This window comes from Plodia interpunctella, chromosome 29, assembly GCF_027563975.2.
Source record: "Plodia interpunctella isolate USDA-ARS_2022_Savannah chromosome 29, ilPloInte3.2, whole genome shotgun sequence".
NCBI lineage: Eukaryota > Metazoa > Arthropoda > Insecta > Lepidoptera > Pyralidae > Plodia > Plodia interpunctella.
Window position 1 is genome coordinate 1,643,325 of NC_071322.1, and position 23,385 is coordinate 1,666,709.

Here is a 23,385-nt window from a genome sequence, read left to right on the forward strand (position 1 = left end):
ATCGAATTATCATCGAATGAAAAGTAGGTAATCTTTCTTACAGCCATGACAACTTTGACAACTATTACTATAAGGTTGGTAGCACCAATTCATTCAATAAATTCAAATTCATTCGTCAGCCAATCAACGTTTTGTTTGTATGATTATTTTGAAATTTATGTTTTTGAAAGAAACTTGAGATATAATATCTAATATAGTGAATTTTATGCGAATATAATAAAATGACAGGCTTTAAAAATCTCCGAGACGTCTGTAATGATTTTGAAGCCGATTTGCGGCAGGCGTCCGCTGATCTTTTCTCCGCCAAAATAGGAGAATCATTCGAAGATGGAATTAGCAAGAAAATAAACGATTTATCGCTCTTTACTTCCAAACTGAGACTTCTGAGAGCAAAACCTATAGCTGGTAAATATTCATAATCATTATTAAATCATCAAACACTAAGCATTTTGTTGTAGAACATTAAACAGCTGTCATTTTACAAACTTCCAGCGACTCCTCAAATAGTGGAACAAGAGAAATCAAATGATACTACTATTGCAAACTATGAGGAGCTGGCTGCGACCAAAGTTCTGGAACAGCAGATTGTTAAGTTCCTGACACAATCACATGCGGTGCAGGAGCTCATTACTACACAAGATAAAAATCTACATCCAGAACTAGTCGAGAGAAAAGAGTAAGTTTTCTTTGAATAGATTTTGCTGCAAAATAAATTTATCCCATATACTATTATTATAAAGTCTATCTGTTGTGACTTATGTTTTCATGCCTAAACTGCTAAGCAAACTTTGGTGAAAAACATACTCTCTCATCTTGTGTGTTTACAATTATATTCAGTATCGTAATGTGATAACCCAAGGATGCCATGCAGTGCAAGCACCAGACAATGATCAGGCTAAGACTATTATTTCCCCTAGATCCCTTTTATGAAGCACAGGATAAATGGTAACCCTATAAAAGAAACCCCAGGTTTCATAAGTATGTAGGTTTCATAATAAAAAAAAAAACATTTGAAGTTTCAGCTGTGATTTTACCATCAGCTGCCTGTCGGACGTTAACCCTTGTGGTAATGCTAATGTTGCCTATTAGTCATACGAATGTCGTATGATAGGACATCCATGGGAGAAATATGGAGTGGTCCGCACACAATAATTTAATAAAACTATTGCAGGAAAATAACAGAAGCATTATCAGAATATAGAAACAAAGAATCTAAATTGAGACAGTTAGATGCTGTACTGAAGGAGAAGCAAGAACAGTTAGCAGCTGTGAGGAGACAGTGGGATCAGGAGCTAGGGGATTTGAGGGATTTGCGGGATCGAGGAGGTGATGACGAGGATATGGACATGACGGGACCATTGGATAAGTATGTTAGCTATACTATATACTAACTCTTAATCTATACTAATATTTTATAAAGAGATATAAACATTTGTGAGTTTGTATGTTTGAAGTGGGTAATCTCCAAAACTATTAAATGGATTACAAAGATTTTATCACCATTAGAAAAGTACATATCCAAGATTGCTATAGGCTATATTTTATCTCAAAATGGCTATATTTTATCTAGCGAAGGACGGGGCAACATCAAGTCACGGATAAAATTATTTTAAGCTATAATTGAATGATTTTAAGTTCAAATATATTTTTTTACTTTATACGTGTTTTAAATTTTATACCAGAAAGTGGTGAAACAGGCACAAAACCGTTAATATGATTTTTTTTTCAGAAAACTCCGCACGATAGTATCCAAGTTGGAGGTTATGCGGTGGTTGGTGGGCAAGCTGGTGGCGGGCCGCAGCGGCGGGTACGACTGGCTGGCGGACCCACAGCGCAGACTGACAGCGCTGCGGCTCGCCCGGCGCGTCAACACCGTGGAAGCTTTTACTGAATAATATATGTTTATAACTGCTCATTTCTATTATTTGTCTTACATAATATCCTACATAGTTGTTAGTACAATCCTCGGAATAAAGTTGAACCAAAATGGCACCGTCAGCGCAGGTTTAATTAGAGATAAAAGTGTTATCTAAGGGATTTTTCGCGGTTACCCGCGAAATTCAAAATACTCGTTTATTTTACCAACAAAAACCTATAGGTTTATACGTGGTAAGGCGAGTCACTACTCAAATTTTACACAATATATAGTTCTTAAGCATTAATTCACATGTACTGGTTGTGTTGCCGATTTAATGTTGCATTGCCTTTATCCCCCTTCAAACCGGAACACAACAATACAAGCTAATGCTATCTGAAATAGAAGAGAGTTAGATACAAAACATGACTTTTGTACTAAGGTCTATCTGTTATAGTAGTGAGATGAGAAAAAAATCTTGATGGAAATTGCGATCGCTCCCGTTTGTCAACCCCAGCTTTAATCACCGCTGATGAATAGTAAGAATTTTTATTAAAAAAATATCCCAGTAAAACGAGTCCTTCTTGATAAAAAAAAAACTATTTCTCATTAGCTTACCTCGAAGGTTAAATAAAAAAAAAACATTTTTCAAACATAATTTTTAATCATTTGTTTTTCAATTTTTTTTCCGCCTCATCACATACCTCGCGTGAACATTTGCTCCTGGTCCGCCGTGTTGATGCAATTGTCAAACGTTTCATAACTCTCGAAATCAAGGTCATCTACAGAAGGGAATGTTTGCAACATGGTGTCCTTATCAACACTGTAAGTCGGATTATTATTCACTTCATAATCATACCCGTATACTTCCAAAGTTTCATACGACTCCTTTTCTACTGGTCTAGGTAAAGATCTATTAAAAGATTTAATAGGTCGCATCTTTTCTTTATCATTCCTAAAACCATAATCGCATTTCTTATCCTTCTTAGGTTCTTTAATTGACAAAATTTTTGGCCTTCTAAAAACGCATTCTTTAGTCGGTACATCAAACCGAATAGCTTTTTGATTCTTCCTTTTATTCCTGGCCATTACTTGCAGAGCATCAAACAGTGTCTGCGGTTCTTCGTAATCGCTGTAACTCATTTTCAGTTGTTCCTTGAACAGGTTTATTAAAGTCTTCTTCTTGGCTTTCTTTGATATCCTTTTCTTTGGAAAACGCATCGGCTCGAGGTTCACGTCGAATGCTTTTTTCGGTTTCGTATTGTACACAAACGACTGAGCCTTTATTCTTTTCGGGCGCGCCTCTTTCTGTACAATTTCTCTTGGCTCTTTCGTTCTTTTATACATATCTGGGGGCGCTTTGTCGCTACACAAAGCTTCAGAGTCTTTGACATAATAGTAATTTGATTGCTTGTGCGCATCGTCGTCGTCCTCGATATTTTTTCTTGTATCCAACTTCTTAACGACAGCCTCGTCAATTTCGAATGCGACTTTGGAACTAAACCCGCTCTCGGGCGCCGCGTCGTAATCAGCTTTCACATTGTAAACACTAAATGTGGTCTCAAGAAGATCCACAAAGAATTTATAAAGTTGTTCATCGTTTTCCCCCTTTTCTTTTTTAACTTTGCTAATCTTCTCGACTTCAGTTACTGGTTCTTGTATCCTCACGTCCTTGTTCCTTACTTGCAGACCTTCCAGTACTTCCTTGACGATGCCTTTAGCTTCGCTGGACATTACCGACACACTTTTTAACATATTGCCTCTTTCATTGTTAAGCGAATGTCCTTCGCGATGTTTAATTGAATCCGAGTCGGAAACAGTCTCAGGGTTGTTATGAATATTCTTGTATTGAAGTACTAGAGATTTCTGTGGATCTAGATTCTTTATCATTTCGTCATTGAGTACTTTGGACCTGTATTTTTTCGGCCCGGCGTCAAGTTTACGTTTTGTTTTGCCCTTGGGTGCATTAGCTACGTTTTCGGGGAACTGCGTGGCGGCTGTAGATTTGGATAGTATGGTCAGGACTGAAGCTAAGAACTTCTTCTGGCCAGGCTTGGGGCGCGGAGGGGCTTTGGGCACTGTCGCTGGCGAAGGCGGCGACGGACTGTGGGATACCGACTTGTTTTGTGGATTACCTGAAAATGGAATTCGGTATGCTGAACACAAGAAGTGCTGGCTTGGAGCCGTCGAGGTCTGACTGAGAATGCAAATACCGTGAGAAGATAGAAATAGAAATAAATTTATTCATAGCATACTAAGTAATGTACTGACATCACAGAAAATGAACAAAATGTTAATATTACAAAGATACATTAAATATGCTACAAAAGGGTACCATTCAGCTTGTGCCGTGACGAAGAGCCCTGACGCTGATTTTCAGTGATACCAAACAAGATGGCGGCAACAATTAAGACGAGGAGATAAATCCGCGAAACATATGCATACAATTATATTATCAAAATAACAATGTCGAGATGGATGAACATTATTAATGACTGCGAGGAAAATACAACAAAAATAAATATAAAATCTTTAAAATATGAAAAATGAAACGAATGAAAATAAAGTAGGTAAGACGAAGAACAAGCCGAGAATACGAAATGAAAGTTGCAAATGTACTAGATGTTACCTGTGTTACCCTGTTGAATACTAATATTTGTTGCCTTCTTCTCCACGTACACTCCTCGCTTCTTCATCGCTTGCCGCTGAAACTCCGCATTGCTCCTACTCTTCTTGTCTCTGCTGTGATTGTCGGACTTCGTCGTGATGGCGCTGTTCGATGACTTCGACTTCATCACATTTGTTTTATCCATTTTGTTACGGTTTTGGTCTGGAAACATAATTAAATTTAAAGTTAACTGTGTGAAAATGTTTACTTGTATATTTATTACTAGCGACCCTTCCCCGTTTCGCTCGGGCAAAGCCTTATAAATTATACATCTTCCTCAGGAATCACTCTATCTATTAAAAAACCCGCATCAAAATCCGTTGCGTAGTTTTAAAGATCTAAGCACACAGCGGGAAGCGTCTGTGTTTTATACTATGTAGTGATAGTGAAGTACCAGCTGCGCTTCCCTAGGAATTTCAAAAATAAAAAGTACCCAGTGTATCCATATTCCACCCGTGTGCCAAATTTCATAACAATCCGTCCAGTAGAGTAACAAACATAAAGATGTCACAAATAAATAAATAAAACCGTCGCATTTATAATATTAATAGAACTTAAATATTAGTTCTTTCGCTCACTTACCGTGGTTGCGTAATTTTGTCAGCCCATAAGTTTAATGGTTTTGTCACACATGCTTTTTAATTAATTTTGAAGTAAAATCTGGAATCGAGCGGAAAATGAACACACGAATTAATTCGACCGAACTGGCATGGTCTCTATAGTGATATACCGAACAGGGGCGTGAGTTCAATTCCCTCCCGCTCGAACCCCGAATTCGTCTCATTATTTAAAAAAAAAACTCGTAGGTAAGTTCTTACATTAATACTTAGGTACCTAAGTAAATCTAGAGTTAGTTAGAGGTAACACGAAAGAAATCCCGCAGAAGTGGCGCTACTGTTGCTACAAACAACAACGTGGCCTATCTATTAGATAGTTCCTGATATTGCCACGGGCCTTCTTTCGTGGTCTCTTAAGGGTTGCACCGTCCACTTCGACGTAAACTTTACCGTGCGCAGAAAAACGCAAAGTAGGTACGCCATTTTGTCGGTCGAAGTCAAATTTGACGATGCAACTCACACTAAAGAAGGGGTAATAACCATGGAATTACTAATTCCATACAACGATACATACCGTCGGCATTAAAAATATCAATACATAAAATACCCCATAAAAGATGTTCTGGGAAATTGGACAGCTTTAAATTTGAGGCATTTCAGAATATTTTTTATTACAAAATAGTGTTTTGTAGACAATAAACATATTAAAACAAAATTTTTGCACAAACACTAATGTGTTACATAAATGATAATGACACGATGTGAATGTCAGTGCATACTACAGAATAACAGAATACCAGTGACCAATATTGGAAATATTTTCAAGTTTGTTTTTTGACATAATATGTTCAACAGTAGCGACGCCCTCACCAGGATTTATTAGTTTGTTCCTCTGTATTTACTTTTAACACAATTTTAAGTTCTCAGCAAAGAGACTAGGTATGTATTAATTAAAAATTACATAGTTTTATATGTAGGTAATCGATTTCTTTTTGCGTTTTTAGATGAGGGGTTTGCCGAAATTCCTCAGATATTAAATCGCAAACTCACAACAAAAAGACGAAACATAAAGTTGCTTCTGGCATCTGAAAAATAGTCTCCTATCTAGACGGCAACGGTGCTCGCGTCTACATGTCATTCTGTCAATAAAAAACTGAATCAAACGTTTCGGATTCATTAAAATTTTCAGTTGAAATGGAAAATAATACTAGGAAAACGTATTTGTATAGGAAATTGAAGATAGTGAAAGACTCTGGCGATATCCGGAAAATAGAGAAGTCTTTCGCCAGTGGAAGCTGCAGCGCCGTGACGAAAATAAGTAAAAATTGTGATCGTGGTAAGTAGGTCATTTTTAGAACTGCTTACTACCCATCATGACCCGACCGGGGATCAAACCCGGGACCCCTCGGTTCAGGGGCAAGCACTTTACCACTGCGCCACCGAGGTCGTCATAAAGGTTTAGGGAAGAAGGTGAGGAAGGTTTAGGGGTATAATTTATTATGTTCTCGGACGAATCCGGGACGGGACGCTAGTACAAAATAAACATGCTATGATGAAACATACATTCTAAAAAATCTTTAAAATGTTAGTGCTGTATTAGTTTAATAGACCACATAATTATTTTTCTATATACAGACCCTACATAGAAAAATATATTTATATATAGCCCATATATGTATTAGTTTCATTAAATGTATAGATATCTTGAGTCCCTTGCTAACTTTATCACTCTTATCTCACGCATCATCGACGGTAATAATGAGTGAAATAGCACATAGTCGATCTCACTCATGCAATTGTAATAAAAAGGAAAGATCGCTATGTTGTGCGTCAAATGTTCCCTAGTGTATCTGTGGCTTAAACAGTTAGACAGCACAGCACGCAATGTATGTCAATCTCCATTTTTCCTATGTGTTTTTATGGTATAAAGAACTTCATTCGTATATGGTATAAAGAAATTCATTCAGGCTTCCGAGTCCGCTTTGCCAGCACATGTATACCACCTCAACACATTGATTTGAATTCTTTCTCCAGGTGATTCCATAGCAAAATCTGGAGAAAAGGTTAGATATACAGAAAGAAGACTTGTAGACTTTCTCCCAAGGACCATACGCCGGGCTCAGCTCAAGGAGCATGAAGGCAAGACGAAAAACCTAAAGGAGATGAAAAGAATTAAGGACAACTATACAATAAGAAGTAAATATTACGTGAGGAGAGAAAGTTTCGAGAGAAATTACCCAGACAAAGCTGAGAGCGACATTAAAAATGGTAGATATGAAATTGTACGAACCATCTTAGTTAAGTTATAACACTTTCTCGTTTTAATGAAATAAAAATGTTTCAGAAAACACTTATTTACGCCAAAGATTAAGCTATTAATTTTAATTTATTCAAAAATAAATATAAATACTCATGTTATTCAGTTGAAACTTATGTAGGCGTTGAGTATAAAGTATTTTATATTTTTATTTTTAGTTTCTGAATCCGAATAACACTTTTGTTGGGAGAACGTTTTGAATGTCATCCCAGCAGAATCTCTTAATTAAATTTTGAAAATGAGTTGTCACATTCCGGATTTAGACGCTCATTGATACGACGTTAAGAATTAACTATCATAATTTTTTGCTAGGGGAACGGACACTAAAACTAAGTCTACGGCCGACTTCCAAAGCGCACGCGAAGCATCATTGTTGTATAGGTACGGTACGGCGTACGGTCGACGGTCAGTCATCCGATCATCCTGTCGATGGTCGATTTATGTACTATCTTGATCGATTCGTGTACTATATAAGCATAACATTGTCAAGGGCGAACTACATCACTACTTAGTATAAAACAAAGTCGCTTCCCGCTCTCGACCCCTATGTATGCTTAGATCTTCAAAACTACGCAACGGATTTTGATGCGGGCTTTTTTTAACATAGTGTATAATTTAATATGGTTTTACTCAAGCGAAGTCGGGACGGTCCGCTCGAATCCGGCTCGACTTAAGTCTTTCACATAAAACCGAAAAGGACTAGGAAATTTTCCGATAGACGTAGTATTTAAATGAGAGCTCTGTCCAATTCCAATGTCCAATTGGCTGGCAACACCGGGTGTTTATCAAATATTTTTGACCATTGGTGTTGCAATAACAGAAAAATGTAGTTAAAAATCAGTTTCCTACAACAAACTTGTAACCTCATTAAATTCAATATTAATTTAATTAGATAGGTAACCGAATCTATTGTCAGTGTAACTTGTTTGTCTAGTTGTTAGTGGCCCATTACTGCACACCCCATATTCATAGCAATGACCTTCAGAAAGCTTCAGATTTCAAACCTAATACCAGCTACACACTGACGCCGAACAGTTCGCCAAACTTTATACATTGCTGGTGTTTCATCGCGGCAAATAAAAGCACTCATACTAACTACGTATAATGTCCACGCATTCGCGTCGGCATGTGTCTCCTAGTTCAACGTCAGTGTGGAGCTGGCATTATGATTTAAAATTTATTATTGGCAGATCGTGCACCCAAACCAAATGAACAAGTTATTGTGGCGTCCCAATCCCGCTTGTCGTCAGTCAAATCACACAGCAGCAGCATGAAAGCGGACCTTAAACGGAAAATGCCTTCGAAGACTTCCAATCACTCGCAGCAAGTCGTGCGGCGCCCAATCATCAAAACAATAACCTCAAAGGACGATAAATACAAAGTGTTCAAAGCAGTCAAATTCGTTGAGAAGAAAGCGCAACCAACGCAACTGCAAATCACAATGCCGACGACTATAAAGAAACCGAAGGAAACAAAATCTATCGCAACCAAATCGAGTGTGAAGGAGAAACGCAAGAAAGAGACGAACGCGAAGCCTATCTTGTCATCAGATGTCGCTGTCAAAATCAAATCGCCCCCAACTGAAATTGCTAAGTGGGTCAACGTGGACCACGCTAAGGTGTATTACGAGGCCTGGGTGGACACCACATTAGCGGCTATATCGAAAAAGGTGAAGGAAAAAAATTTTGACAAAAAGAAACTCATTAAGACGTTTGAAAAAGCGCTGGCTGAAAGACCGGCCTCCCCCGGTATCGACTACAAACTACTGTTAGACGAACAGTACACTGGAAAAATAAGAGTAAATAAAAGATAAATGCGCATGTTGAATTCCTTAGCTTCGCTAACGCAAGGCGTTTCAATGTCGGGACCCACTCGCAGATAGTTGTGGCATTAGTGTAAATAGAAAGAAATAAATTTGCAACTTTCTTAAAAATTTATTTTTATACTGTTGAATTTAACTGTCGAAAAATGCGAGTGTGACGGCTATTGGGATGCTGTAATAAATACAATTGGGCATCAGTAACCCGAAAATACAACTGGTAAATTGTCAGCAATACGAAATATTCTGAAACCTTAGTTATATGTGATCGTCGTGGGGGAGATGGGGGGTGGGGCAAACAAAGCGACAGTATTACGTCTCGACATCAATAACAATCGGAAAACATTGCTTTCGCCTACTACAAAATATTAACCTTCCCAATATGTGTGATGATATATATCCATCTACACTACCAAAATATTCCACAGCGCTAGGAGACACATAATCGTAGATAAATTGGGAAAATGTCCTCCAATATATCTTGGACACAATTTTGGTGTTAGTTAATAATCTGATAATCGTGTCGTCTAGTGTCTTGATATTGTGACGCGTTCAAATTCAAGCGAAGCGTATTGTATCGTATCTAGTATTGTATGAATACTTCTAGTAAAAATAAAACAAGTATATAGTATTAAATTTTTATTGTGCGTTACAATATGATACATGAACCTTATAAGTTAACAAAAAACTCATGTTCACACATTATTTTGTGGAAAGAAAACTGTTACATAACATCCCTCTTGTTCATAAGCATATATGTTCTGTCACTATCGCGCAATACAATATTAGGCAGACAGAAAGAGCGACATTATCTTAAAGTGTTTGTAAACATTATGCAAAATGCATGGTCATTAAAATCTTTCATAGATAAAGGTCGGCTTCGGTCAGAGCTTCGCAAAATATGCAGAAGTACATTATACGACTTTGGCGAATGTTATGGAAGCGAGCCGCAGTGTACCAATCACATTGCGGTGTGTTTATCGTTGCATAATAATGGCGCAATATGATTGGTTAGACGCGTCTCACTGCGAATCGACTCCAAGTGAAATGCTAACCTCAAAAAGTGACTCCAAAAAGAGGCGTTTATTTTTCAAAAATAAGTGATAAGTTCCTTTTTGAAGTCTTCACTTTTTGAGGATAAATGTTATTATAAGGTTTTTGTAATTTTAACTTCGCTCTAAGTTTCTCATATAGTTTTTTATACGGAAATTTAAAATCCCAATGAAAATTAACTTTCTCAATACTAGTATGATTCGAAATTACATATTGGATCTCAGCAGTATCACTTACGTTTCTTAACAGGTATGACATCCAATGTCATTACAAAAAGCTAGGTAACAATAATGCTTACAGCAGTGGTAAATTCCACAACGATAAACATTTCGGTAAGGGTTTCTCATTATATCGAATTTTAAAATATATATTTGAATTAAGATTTCTCAGCAAATTTTTCATTATAAAGTTTGCTGTAAGTCATTTCAATAAACTACCTACTATAATCATAGCTCTGAGTTTCTCATATAATTTTATATGGAATTTAAGTCTCAATGTGAATTAAGTTTTCTCGGCAAATGTAACGTTGATATACAATATAAAAAGTTTATATCAATGATATAACTGTGGCTGTTTATCTTCCCTTTGTGGTGTTCGAGCATGTTCACCTCGCTCCCGCCACAGAATCTACCTACAACAATCATATTGTAATATTTCAATGTGAATTAAGTTTTCTCAACAATTGTGATGTTCACAACAAAAAAGTTTATATCAATGATAGAATCTACTTCGATTGTGGAGTTTCTAGTATAATTTGATATGTAATTTTAAAAATCCCATGTCAAGCTTTCCCAGCTATAAATGGAATAACATTGAGAAGGTTTCTCACCAGTATTTGATACGAAAGGTCTTTCATTCAGGGATGTTTCAATTCGAAGTCTTTATTGTACAACTCAACTTTAGGTAATATACATAGCAGAGACACAATTTTCCACATGAGATGGAATCTGTAATTTAAACCACGTTGAAAAACAAACAAGTATCATATACAGGTAACCACGAAGAATGCTATTTGCCGTTAATATTGTTTTAATAAAAATAATTTACGGCGTGTGGTTCCGCCCTAGAATAGGACCACTCCATATCCTCCCGTGGATGTCGTACAAGGCGACTAAGGGGCACAAAATCTTGTAGGCTATAAACATTATTCTGACTCTGCAAAATATTGATATATATTTTGATTGATAAAATCAAAATCTTTACTTTGAAAACCATTACATAAGGATTCTAATCAGTCAAAAATAGACTAGTCAAGTCTGGAACAAAGCCATAGAATAGAAGTTTGGAAGCCAAAGTGACAATATTGGTTTCCAAACTTCACCCATTTGTACCTATGTTATATATGAAATTTGTAACCAGGAAAATTGTTGGCTTGAAGTTATATAAATGTAGTGTACTTTCGCCTTAGAATAAGATCCACTCCATATCTCCCGTGGATGTCGTACAAGGCGACTAAAGGACACAAAATCTTAACCTGATAGGCAACGATGGCAATTTTTCTACGTTATCCTTTGGCTTTGGTGCGTCACAGCTCCGAATGCAACAGGGAACACGCGAAGATGAGATATTATTTTAATGTAAATACTGACATGACACGTCAGTATGGAAATAAGTCGATAAACGTCATAAAGACGGGAAATATAATAATATTTGAGGTCTCCATAAAACATTGGAGGTCAAAGCGTTCATACAAACACTCTGGTTAGCGGTAAAATGCATAATATCACGTCTGTGAAGACTACAATGACGTAATGAAAATATCAGTATTTCCATCACATCAATCAACTACGAATAACGGGAAATACTACGGTTCACTTGTAAATATTAGTAGCATTATTTTATGTAAAATGTATTTCCATAATCTGTTTACTAAATAAACGTTTTTCATTCATACTAAAGATAAAACGTTTCTCCTGAAAAATCATATATGGCCATGAACACGTCAATATCGAAAATGTGCAAGTGATTTGTAAGTGTTGGATAACAGGAAGCTTCACACGATGAGAACATCGGGACGAAAAATGACAATTTATTTAAAAACTAGCAAAAAGTTTGTGCATAGTGTTTTGTGCCCGTGATATAGTTGCATCGTGCACTTGCAGGTGGAATGTAAGCATTCAAACATGACATTGGAATGGTTTCTCACCAGTATTTGACGCTAAAGGTCTTTTTCTAAAGAATTTATATAATGCGGAATCCATATTGCAGGACTATACCTAGATTTAATTATATACAGCTGAAACACATAGCGCCATGTAAGACAGAGTTATTTGCAGCTGCGTAGTAAATGTATTCACTTACAACATTAACGAAGAAGGTAACCATTAGGGAAAAAATTACTTGCCGGGAAAAAATGGAAAGCAACCGCTCGATGATATGGGGTAAATGTTATAAGTTTCTAGGAACCATTAAGAACAAAATCACCGGGAAAACTGCAAAACACAATCGTCCGATGAGACCTGAAAAATCTTAAGTGTCTAAGAAACACTCAAAATCGTTCGATTTCAAAAATTGAACGTCCCAACGTCATTCACGCACAATGCTGTGAGAGTTAAAAAGCTTGCACCGATACGAAATGAATTTATGGACATTCACGTTTCAATTGGAAAAATTTGTAATCTGAAGTAGAAATATAAATGGAAAAAAAAAATAAAAACTCCCTATATCATTTAACAGTCATTAAACAACCAGAAAAGTGCCGTTGGAGTGGAGTTAAATTCAAAGTCACATGACATTTTGAATATTGTAAATATTTGTCTAATCTGCAAACCCCACTGATTCAGCTAATAGCTGAATGAAGATTTTAACGATACATCTGCGAAAACGAAGATATATTTTTATCGAACAAGTAATCATTGTGAATAATGATGTTACTTGCCGGGAATATTGTTTAAATACCAACATCAAACGTCGGTATGGAAAAATGTCTAAAGATATACTATCGTCACACGTCAGTATGGAACAAACTCGACAAATGCAAGAATGTCGAAAATCGTCACACGTCAGCATGGAACAAACTCGACAAATGCAAGAATGTCGAAAAACATACGAACGTCACACGTCAGCATGGAAAAACCTCGACAAATGCAAGTATGTCGAAAAACATACGAACGTCACACGTCAGCATGGAACAAACTCGACAAATGCAAGAATGTCGAAAAACATACGAACGTCACACGTCAGCATGGAAAAAACTCGACAAATGCAAGAATGTCGAAAAACATACGAACGTCACACGTCAGCATGGAAAAAACTCGACAAATGCAATAATGTCGAAAAACATACGAACGTCACACGTCAGCATGGAACAAACTCGACAAATGCAATAATGTCGAAAAACATACGAACGTCACACGTCAGCATGGAACAAACTCGACAAATGCAAGAATGTCGAAAAACATACGAACGTCACACGTCAGCATGGAACAAACTCGACAAATGCAATAATGTCGAAAAACATACGAACGTCACATGTCAGCATGGAACAAACTCGACAAATGCAATAATGTCCGACACACACGTGAAATTTCGTTACATTCACAAGGCTTTTCGTCTGAAATCACATCGCGAAATATAACATCACTGAATAATTTGAAAATCTCTAAAAAATGAATGTAGAAAAACGCATACTCGACATATACTTCCGTAGAATAAGAATACAGCCAGTACTACTCCCTGATACTACTGATAAATACGAGGGCTGCTATTTATGTATCCGGAACTGGCCAATAATTCTAGAATATTTAAAAAGTAATTACAACATTTGAAAATAGAACTCTTCGGCTAGAGAATAAATATTTTTCATGTCCCTGTCATTTGTTTTTTTCAATTGGCGCCAATTTTGAAAATAGCTTGTCTTCATTGCCATGGATTTAACTCGTGAACATTTTCGCGCGATGATTTATTACGATTTTCGGCGTGGATTAACTCAAAAACAGTGCATCGAACAACTGATTTTAACTTTTGGAGATGAAGCACCATCGAAAACCACTGTGTATTATTGGTTTAAGGAATTTCAACGTGGACGGTCTATGCTCACGGATGAAATTAAGGAGGGTCGTCCTAAATCGGTAGTGGTACAACAAAATATTGATGCTGTGCGACAATTAGTAATGCAAGATCGTCATGTTACATACCGCGAGATAGAGGCGTCTCTGGGCATTAGTATGACGAGTATACACGCGATATTACACGAACATTTAATTGTTAAAAAAAATTGTTCGCGTTGGATTCCGCACAACTTGAGCGTAGATCAAAAACAGGCTCGTGTCGACTGGTGTAAGAAAATGATAAAAAAATACAACCGTGGCACGTCAAAAGCTGTTTATAATATCTACACAGGTGACGAAACCTGGATCTATGCTTATGACCCTGAAACTAAACAGCAGTCAACGGTGTGGTCTTTCAAGATGAACCGAATCCAACAAAAGTTGTTCGTGCGAGAAGCACTTTAAAGCAAATGGTCGCTTGTTTTTTTGGTATCAACGGACATGTAGCTACAGTGCCACTAGAGAATAGTAGGACGGTTAATTCTGAATGGTACACCACCATTTGTTTGCCAGAAGTCTTTGAAAAAATACAAAAGAACAACCCACAACGCAGAATCATACTTCATCACGACAATGCTAGCTGCCACAAGTCGGCTGAAACAAATAATTTTTTGGAGGGTCAAAAGATTGAATTGACGGGTCATCCGCCGTACAGCCCCGACCTGGCACCCAATGATTTTTATTTATTTCCAAACATTAAAAATAAATTACGTGGTCAACGTTTTTCGAGCCGCGAAGAGGCCGTTGATGCGTTCAAAACACACGTTTTGGACATACCTCAATCAGAATGGAAAAAGTGCTTTGAAAATTGGTTTCATCGTATGCAGAAGTGCATAGATCATCGCGGAGAATACTTCGAGAAACAATAAAACCATATGTAATAATATATGTTTGTTTAATTTTGTTATTCCGGATACATAAATAGCAGCCCTCGTACGATTGGAAATATTGTGAATGGAGAAGTATAGGAGGAAATCAAACTTCTCAATTTTTTCACGTCGACTTGGCAACACGAGTACCAATTTCGTCTCCGTTTGAAAAATCACTTACCTCCTCGAAAACCTTAAAAAATTTAAAGTTTATCTATTATAAAATGCATAAGGTTTCTCACCAGTATTTGATATCAAATGTCTGATACGAAAACTGTAATAGACAAAGCATTACGATAGACTTGACAAGAAAATTACTTGATGTGTAAGTACGAGTATCAGATTATCTCAAGTCACCAAGTCACCCAAAGGCATCTGACATGACAACTACTGCCACTTAGTTAACTTATAGTCAATTGTTTGCACGTTTTCAAACGTTTTTTTCTCCTTCGTCCTTCCGACGAAGTACGAAAGAAAAAAAACGTGTTAAAAAATTCATGAGGCACGAGAAGGATTCGAACCTGTGACCACAGGTCGTAACCAAATGACCGCTAAAAAATAATACGCTGTAATCTAATATGCCCTTAGCAGCAACATTTATCACGTGACCTTATCATTACTTTTGTTTTTTTAATTTAAAAAAATATATATAAGTTTTATAACTTCGTTTTGGTAAGTTTTGATTTAGATAGACAAAAACGACATTTATTTATCAGATTTCGAAGTAACTAAATAAATATTCAAATAAGCATATAAACGTCAACGACGCCATATTGCATTTCTTTTTGTAGGTACTCCAGAGTATCTACTAATTGCACGGTCATGGTGCGTTTATATCAAACAAGCGAATTGCTCATTCTATCCCACCAGGGGGATCTTTACACGTATGTCACATATCACAATGAAGTCCCCTCAAAAAGCGATATGGACTCTTTGAGAATCGTATTCTTATTTGTATTAGTATTATTTTTATAGATGTACTGTGAATATTGTACAATCCAATATGATATATAGAACTTAGAAATTACATTTTATTGTAACTCGTGTTGTGAGAGACATTTTGTGTTGTTATATTATAAATCATTTATTGTTAAGATAACAATCAGATTATTCACAGAACGTCAACTTCTCAAAATGTCCTCAATTGATAAAACATATTTTTCTCATTGTCTATATATGTACATTTTTCAAAATGAATGGCTTTCGCTCCTCTCATTAAAATGTCGCTATGAACTTGCGAAAGCATTTACTTTACTTAAGTTAGGACACTTAAAGAATAACGATTTTTTTTATAAATTCAAAATTTTTGAGGAAACGACAGGAACACTGGTCTAAATTAATATAATTAGTTGGTCTGCCAAAAGCTGCTGCTCGAAAATAAAAAGAAAGATATATTTTATGACTACGGGACATTTTGAGAAGTCGACATTCTACGAATAAACCCAAATACACTTTGGTCCAAAAATGTGTTACTGTCATACAATAATCCCAACCATATTCTATCTATAGCAGCAAAAACGGGTGACATTTTTTGTTTGTTACTATCCAACATTGGACCAGTTAGAAGTATAATTTAATTACTTTTGCAATAACTATTTAATAAAAAAAATAATACAGCTAGTGTATTTTAATTAAATGGCATTAGAGCCATGTCCCATTGCTCAGTTTCACTACATCGTCCGTTGACATCCGTCGACGGACAACACAGAAATTATGGAGAAATATGGAGATTCAACGTATATCAAAACAGGTCATTGTTTGTCAAAACCTTTGGAAACAACGGAGCATAACGGACCACGACTGAGCAATGGGGCTTGGCTCTTTCGGATCTCTTGGCTTTGGTACGCCTAAACAACCCAGCACTGGACTTCTTATGGCCAACATAATGTGATACAACCCAGAAAATATCGTTTACCTAATGGTACAATAATTTGAAATTATAATGAAAACTTATGAAAATAACGTAAAACATACTTAAGGATAAAGCTATCTTATGATTGCGTGTCATAAATCAACTTTTAAAACTAAATAACCAAAAAAGCAACTGTCAACGGCTTGTCTATATCACATTTATTTAGGTACCTACTTCAAAAACGAAATATCTTGATGTACTTTTATAGAAATATACTTTTATTACAAATTAAAATTATACCTATGGACAACACCGTGTGGCCCGTCCACATGAAGCACTAAGCTTGCAAGCCGCGGGTCCGATGACTCAACACACCCGAGAATCTGTGATCACAAGTACAAATATTTGCCCAAGCTGGGAAACGAACTCAAGACCACCAGACCGACGGGTGTTCAGCACTACGCCGCGGAGGTCGTCATATATGCAAGTATACCAATTCGAATAATTTATTTTGCTAAGTCCTATTTTATTTATAGGTAAATTTTATAGATATAAAGAGATATAAACAAGATTGTATGCATCTCCACAGGTATACGTATTGAAAAAATATTCAGATAAGTGTTGTGTTATTTCTACAAATACTCAACGAATTTAGCATAGACAATGTAAACTGGACATAAACTATAATGTGAACATGGGAGTATCGTCGTTGAAATGTCGAAAATAGAAAATTACGTAACAAAATGGTCCATTTAACCTTACAAACTAAGCTTAAACCAGTGTTATATGTGAAATATAATTTTCACAAAGTGTCTGAATTCACATAAAAATGGTATAGTCGACAAATGCCAGATATAAATACATATTTGTATAACATACATAATTTTTTCCGGGATGAAAATTACCCCATGTCCTTCTCCGTACTTCAAACTACATGTATGCAAAATTACAAGTAGATTGGTTTAGTATATAAAGCTTGAAGCAACAAAATCTGACATTAGTCGATGATAACAGAAAAAATATATGAGACTAACATTTATCCAGCTACAGCACTATAAAACACATCAAACTAAACGAATGATTCGAAAAGGCTTAACTAAATCCCCATTTGTTATGTGAATGGAACACCGCGAGGGCTAGACAACAACTGATTAATTATTTTATGTTAAATACTAATAATCATACAAAACCAGCGTAGATGAGTTTTCTTGAAATCTGAGCGCGGTCAATAACGGTGAAAGAAATTCTCAAAAACACACTCTTCTCAACAATTACGTTTTAAAAAAAAGACGCCGCACCAGACAAAGACATGAAATGAAACGCAAGACTCGGAAAGACTTATCTAAAGGTCCATCATAGCTGCGATGAGCAGCGGCGCGTGCACGGTGTAGAGGCCGGGCTCCTGCCGCTCGCACGCGCGCACGAGCAAGCGTCCGCGCGCGCGCGTGCTCGAGTCCGCGCTCACGCGCATGTGCTGCAGCGCCGCGCTCAGCTGCGCTTCTGTTGCCGGCTTCGGGAAATCTGACATAGATATATACATAGATAAATATATCGTTCGCCATACACCGATATGTTGTGTCTATGTTTCGTAGTCGTATTCCTCGAGGCTGAGCCTGGTCAGGGTTATGTGGAATTAAACACACAATTGAGTTTGTTTGCCATAGCTTTCTCCATAATCGGATGTTTTCCTTCGTCGGAAGTAAGTTGTGCTCAATGAAAACTACTATATAGATATCATATATATAGATATCAGATCAGTGTACAAATCATGTGGTACAGTCAACAGCACATTAACTTACCGAAATTCATTGCAAATTCGCTGCTATTACCGCGCCGTACAGGTTGAGTTGAGAGATACGAATAGGATTCTAACCTAGAACCTTTCAGTTGACAGGCAGACGTCTTAACCATTACACCACCACCGCTGTCTGTATCGCTGACGACCCTGGACTTCATATTGGCGACAAAATAATCGCTATTTTAACTCTCTGATCATTGCGTGAGAATCACATGACAATCCATTGAACTAATTTTAGAGATAACTTTTTGACCTATCATGCCTTACAGGCAAACTGAAGGGCTTAAAGTAATTTTGAAGGGTCGTAACTAAGCAAAAACCCTTACAAAATCACTTGTGCTGTCTGTCCGACCTTCACAATAAGTTCACTTCAAAACTTCTGAAAGAGTTGAAGGTTAGCAAATCTAAAATCTTAATATCATTAACACAGACCTGCAATCTCCACATGGCAGGCCAGCGCCGGCAGCGTAACGAACTCCGGTAGCATCTTGCGCAGCAGCGAGACTGGCACCTTTTCTATGTTGCCGTAGTCGATGTACAGCACGCGGGCCTCCGCCTCGCCGGGAGTATGTTCGATCACCACAGCGCGGAACCATTGTGTGTCTGAAATTAGTTTTATTTACTAGATGTCGCCTGGGGCTTCGCTTCCGTGGGAATTTTGAGATAAAATATAGCCTATGGCAAACTTGTATAACGTACCATTTTAATGGTGAAATAATTTTCGAAATCGGTTCGGTAGTTTCGGAGATAACCCGCCTCAAACAAACTCACAAACGCTTACGTCTTTATAATAATAGTACAGATTTAACCGTTATTGAACAAAATACAAAGTGATAAAATCCAAGTGGTTGGAGGCAAAGAGGGGAGATTTTTGCCCAGAAGTGGGCACAGGTGACGTCACAAGTGTTGTAGTCAAAAGAGTTTTAATTATACATTAATGAGAACAAAAAGAACAAAATCCTACAAATATAGCAACAGTTGGTGAGGATGTACATATGTGTAATTTCACGCAAAATCTACTGGACGTGTTATGTAATTTGATACATGGGTAGAATATAATCTGGAATAACACTTTTTGTCCCAAAATTCCCACGGGAGCGAAGCCCCGGGGCGCAGCTATTTATATTTGTAGATATAGTTTCAAAAGAAAGGCATTTAAGTAGCAAGTATTCGAAGAAATGAACTTGTAAGTATTCGTTATAATCCACACAAATAAAAAAAAAACTTTTTGTCTCTGTCCTAGTTCAGAATTGCGTTTCTTTTTACTCTTTCAATAAACCATTTCTAATAATATAAATCCTGGTTTCTTTTATCCTAAACCCTAAATAAAAAACCTAATAAAAACAAATATTACATAACTGTTACATTATGGCCATTAAAATTTATAATAATGTCCTGTTGAAATTAAAATGCTTGTTTTCAAAATATTTAAGACAACTATTTGAATGGCTGGTTAATAGGTGTTATTATAGATACATATGAATATTTGACACCAATGAGATAATTAATTGCACGAATATTTTATTTTGTATTAGAACCTGTTTAATTATTTTTGCAAGCTTGCAATTATAATGGAAATAAAGTATTTCATTTCATTGACTCACAAGGCGGGCATTGAGCGATGCAAAGCTCCTCCAAAGCGGGTAAGTAAGGCCGGCGGCCCAGCTCACTGTTGCAATATTCCGCCATCTGAAATTAATCATTATTTTATTCTATGACTATACTTTGTTCGCGGCTTCGCCTACGTCAATTTTTCACGGGAACAGTTATTTTTTCGGGACGAACGGCCTTTTCACTCTATATCTGCCCATCATACATACTTATCCTCTTGAAATTTTGCATGGGGCGTGTAACCCTACCTCCGTCACTTAAACTCACTTCAATGTAAAAATTGAACTGGAAAAATAATAAAAAAAAAAAATATAAAAAATAATAAAAATCAGTGTACAGCGAATATCGCGCGGCATATCATGTGAATGACCGCTCGCGCGCGGTCATCAGCTGTGAGCCGTGAGTTTGTGTGCGTGTATCGCTGTAGTGAAAGCGCTTTGGGGTAGCATGTTTCAAACTTTAGTGTTAGTTTTGATAGGGAATTTCTGGCTTTCTGAGGAATGACGGTTACACGATAAATTATATATCTGCAATCAACAAATAAAATGCAAAATTTTTTAATTCAATTTTGAACTTCATTATCTCGGAAACCACTGATCTCCCAGGCATGGTTTCTTGGGGGAAAATGTTCATATTATGGGGGAGATTACGTGGGTTTCATATAGGTAATTTTACACCCTGTATGTAGTTTGAAGTACGGTGAAAGACAAGATTTTGTCACGCGTTAAATTAATATTATCACACATTACTTCAATTCATAGTTTATCGTGTTCGTATCGCGCAAAATACGTAGTTTGAAACTTCAATTACTTCAATTCATAGTTTATCATGTTCGTATCGCTCTCGCGTGCAATGACCCACCCTGGCATAGGCAAAAAAAAAAAAATATTGCCAGAATTTATTAATGAAAATCGACTTCGTGGAACCGCCGCATTGAACCTACCTTTATTATGAAGCATAGTAGTCACAGGTGGCACTATAACCAAGTATCATACACATTTTTTTTGAACACATTTGGGATTTCGATTGATTACGCGTGACTATGCACATATTATCAGTAACAGGTAGTGATAATAGCGTATGGCATTTGGGATTTCGATTGATTACGCGTGACTGTGCACATATAGCGTATGGTGTACCCGCTGAGTGAGGGTCTCGAGCGCGCGGAGCTGGTGCGTGAGGCCGGCGCAGCGCGCGGCCAGCGAACCCGCCGACAGCGCGCTCGCGTCCAGCACCTGCAGCTCACAGCCGCGCCTCGGCAGCTCCGCGTACGACAGCGAACTGAACATCAGCTTCGGGGACTCTGTGTGTAGTACATTTAGCTAGTAGCTAACGGTTGTGGGGCGTCAATTTTTCTTAATTATAACGTAATTATATAATTTAAAAAAATATTTAAAGTAAAAGTTTTCTATTCCCGCCTTTTTTTCATTACAAAGAACTTTTTTTTCAAGAAATTAACCTTCGCCGTTCGATACCAATTTAAAATTGATAACTATTATACTCATACGAAGACAAGGCTGAATAGCGAAGCGTCCTCTTTGGTCATTGGGCTGAATGCATGATGTCTATTGCCAATATGATGGTTAGATGTACGCAAACTTTTTGAAAGTGTTTTTTTTTTTTCATTTACCGCCCTAGGGCTGTTCTGGCTACATTATTATCCTAGAGCGCTTATTGATTACCTACAAGACCCATTTAGTCGTAATAAGGAACTACTTACCGAACATGAAAGATGTAAATAAATATTATAGAGAGAAAGCATTTGGATTTTCGTTTGAAGCGAATAAGCTCTAAAACTACTAGGGCAAATTTTAATGAAATTTGTCACTTTGTGATAAACTAAACCTTTTGGAGTGGCATTGGCTACATTTTTTATTATGGTTTTACCCGAGCGAAGCCGGGACGGACCTGTAGTATGAAATAAAAGAGTAAGAGGTATTTATGCGTAGTGCGACTTTGCTTACCATTTTAGACGTCGGCAGGTAGTCGTAAAAGTGAAGTCAGATGCCTTTAAGCTACTCGAATAAAATCTAATACCAATGTTAGTAATAACACAAATAAATCTTAGGAAGAAGTGCGGGTTTGAATTTCACTTCTGACCATCGAATCGACGAAGTGGGCAGCGAACCAATCACATTGCAGTGTACGCCACAATAGCGCACTGTGATAGATTAACTGCGTCTCACTTCGAATCTACTCGATGGTGAGAAGTTAAATACAAACCCGCACAAAGCCCTCTTTTACTATATGTAGCAAATATATACGAGCAAAGCCGGGGTGGGACGACCCCGGCTTTGCTCGTATAAATTTGCTACAATTAAAAAAGTTGCCTATATCACTCCCGAAGGTTTCGTCCATCTCTATGCCAAACACAAAATCGGTCCAGTAGTTGAGTTTATACATTACAAACAAAAATACTAATATTTTCTCTTTACAATATACAGTATACAATATTTATTAGTATGGATAAGACATACCAACAACATCGACGCCCTTTTCCTCCATTTTCTTCCACTCGGGCGTGCAGAATCCCTCCACCGTTTTGTTCACGGATTCGTTTGATTTGACGACTACCAGGTTGACGGCCGACCCGCTCGGGGCTGTCTTGGTGCCCGAGGGGATTGTCTGAAAATATGTATGTACAACTAGCTGCGCCCCGAGGCTTTGCTCCCGTGGGAATTTCGGGATAAAAAGCACCCTATGTGCTATTCCAGGTTGTATTCTACCCGCGAACCAAATTTCATTACAATCGATCCAGTAGATGATGCGTGAGGAGGTAACAAACATACTTTCGCATTTATAATATTAATTGGGATTATAATTAGTAGATTTTAGTTAACTAATGCGTTGCTTGTCACTAAATGCGGTGGGTAGTCGTATGAATGAAAGAATAAAACAGATAGCACGTGAGAAGAGAGAGAGAGATAGATATATATA

The 23,385-nt window shown here is 37.1% G+C and overlaps 4 protein-coding genes across 7 annotated transcripts in view; 2 read left to right on the forward strand and 2 right to left on the reverse strand.

The window, feature by feature from the left end:
- Window positions 1-91: 91 nt before the first annotated feature.
- On the forward strand, window positions 92-1,915 carry LOC128682021 (uncharacterized). The gene is made up of 4 exons (XM_053766475.1): window positions 92-405; window positions 493-676; window positions 1,172-1,366; window positions 1,730-1,915. Exons 1-4 carry the CDS (start codon window positions 222-224, stop codon window positions 1,893-1,895), a joined length of 729 nt encoding a protein of 242 aa, XP_053622450.1. The 5' UTR covers window positions 92-221; the 3' UTR covers window positions 1,896-1,915.
- Window positions 1,916-2,496: 581 nt separating this feature from the next.
- Window positions 2,497-5,849, reverse strand: LOC128682012 (uncharacterized). Of its 2 annotated transcripts, XM_053766456.2 has the most exons (4): window positions 5,655-5,849; window positions 5,106-5,183; window positions 4,485-4,685; window positions 2,497-3,990 (listed from the first exon to the last, which is right to left on the reverse strand). In XM_053766456.2, the coding sequence occupies exons 3-4, from the start codon at window positions 4,666-4,668 to the stop codon at window positions 2,552-2,554; spliced, it is 1,623 nt and encodes a 540-aa protein (XP_053622431.1). In that variant the 5' UTR covers window positions 4,669-4,685; window positions 5,106-5,183; window positions 5,655-5,849; the 3' UTR covers window positions 2,497-2,551. The 2 variants fall into 2 exon arrangements, with proteins under 2 accessions (XP_053622431.1, XP_053622432.1); XM_053766457.2 differs by lacking the exon at window positions 5,106-5,183.
- A 325-nt stretch (window positions 5,850-6,174) lies between these two features.
- On the forward strand, window positions 6,175-9,858 carry LOC128682017 (uncharacterized). 3 transcript variants are annotated; one of them, XM_053766466.1, is made up of 4 exons: window positions 6,175-6,416; window positions 7,115-7,348; window positions 7,710-7,802; window positions 8,588-9,858. In XM_053766466.1, the coding sequence occupies exons 1-4, from the start codon at window positions 6,275-6,277 to the stop codon at window positions 9,208-9,210; spliced, it is 1,092 nt and encodes a 363-aa protein (XP_053622441.1). In that variant the 5' UTR covers window positions 6,175-6,274; the 3' UTR covers window positions 9,211-9,858. The 3 variants fall into 3 exon arrangements, with proteins under 3 accessions (XP_053622441.1, XP_053622442.1, XP_053622443.1); XM_053766467.1 differs by having other exon boundaries at window positions 7,710-7,778; XM_053766468.1 differs by lacking the exon at window positions 7,710-7,802 and having other exon boundaries at window positions 6,179-6,416.
- LOC128682009 (uncharacterized) overlaps window positions 9,843-23,385 on the reverse strand; it is a 35,182-nt gene continuing 21,639 nt past the window's right edge. Inside the window, exons 21-25 of the mRNA XM_053766433.1 lie at window positions 22,926-23,073; window positions 21,588-21,751; window positions 20,442-20,526; window positions 19,270-19,440; window positions 9,843-18,560 (exon numbers count right to left, since the gene is read on the reverse strand). Of these exons, the coding sequence (XP_053622408.1) occupies window positions 18,382-18,560; window positions 19,270-19,440; window positions 20,442-20,526; window positions 21,588-21,751; window positions 22,926-23,073 (747 nt within the window). The 3' untranslated portion in view covers window positions 9,843-18,381. The remainder of the gene's footprint in view (window positions 18,561-19,269; window positions 19,441-20,441; window positions 20,527-21,587; window positions 21,752-22,925; window positions 23,074-23,385) is intronic.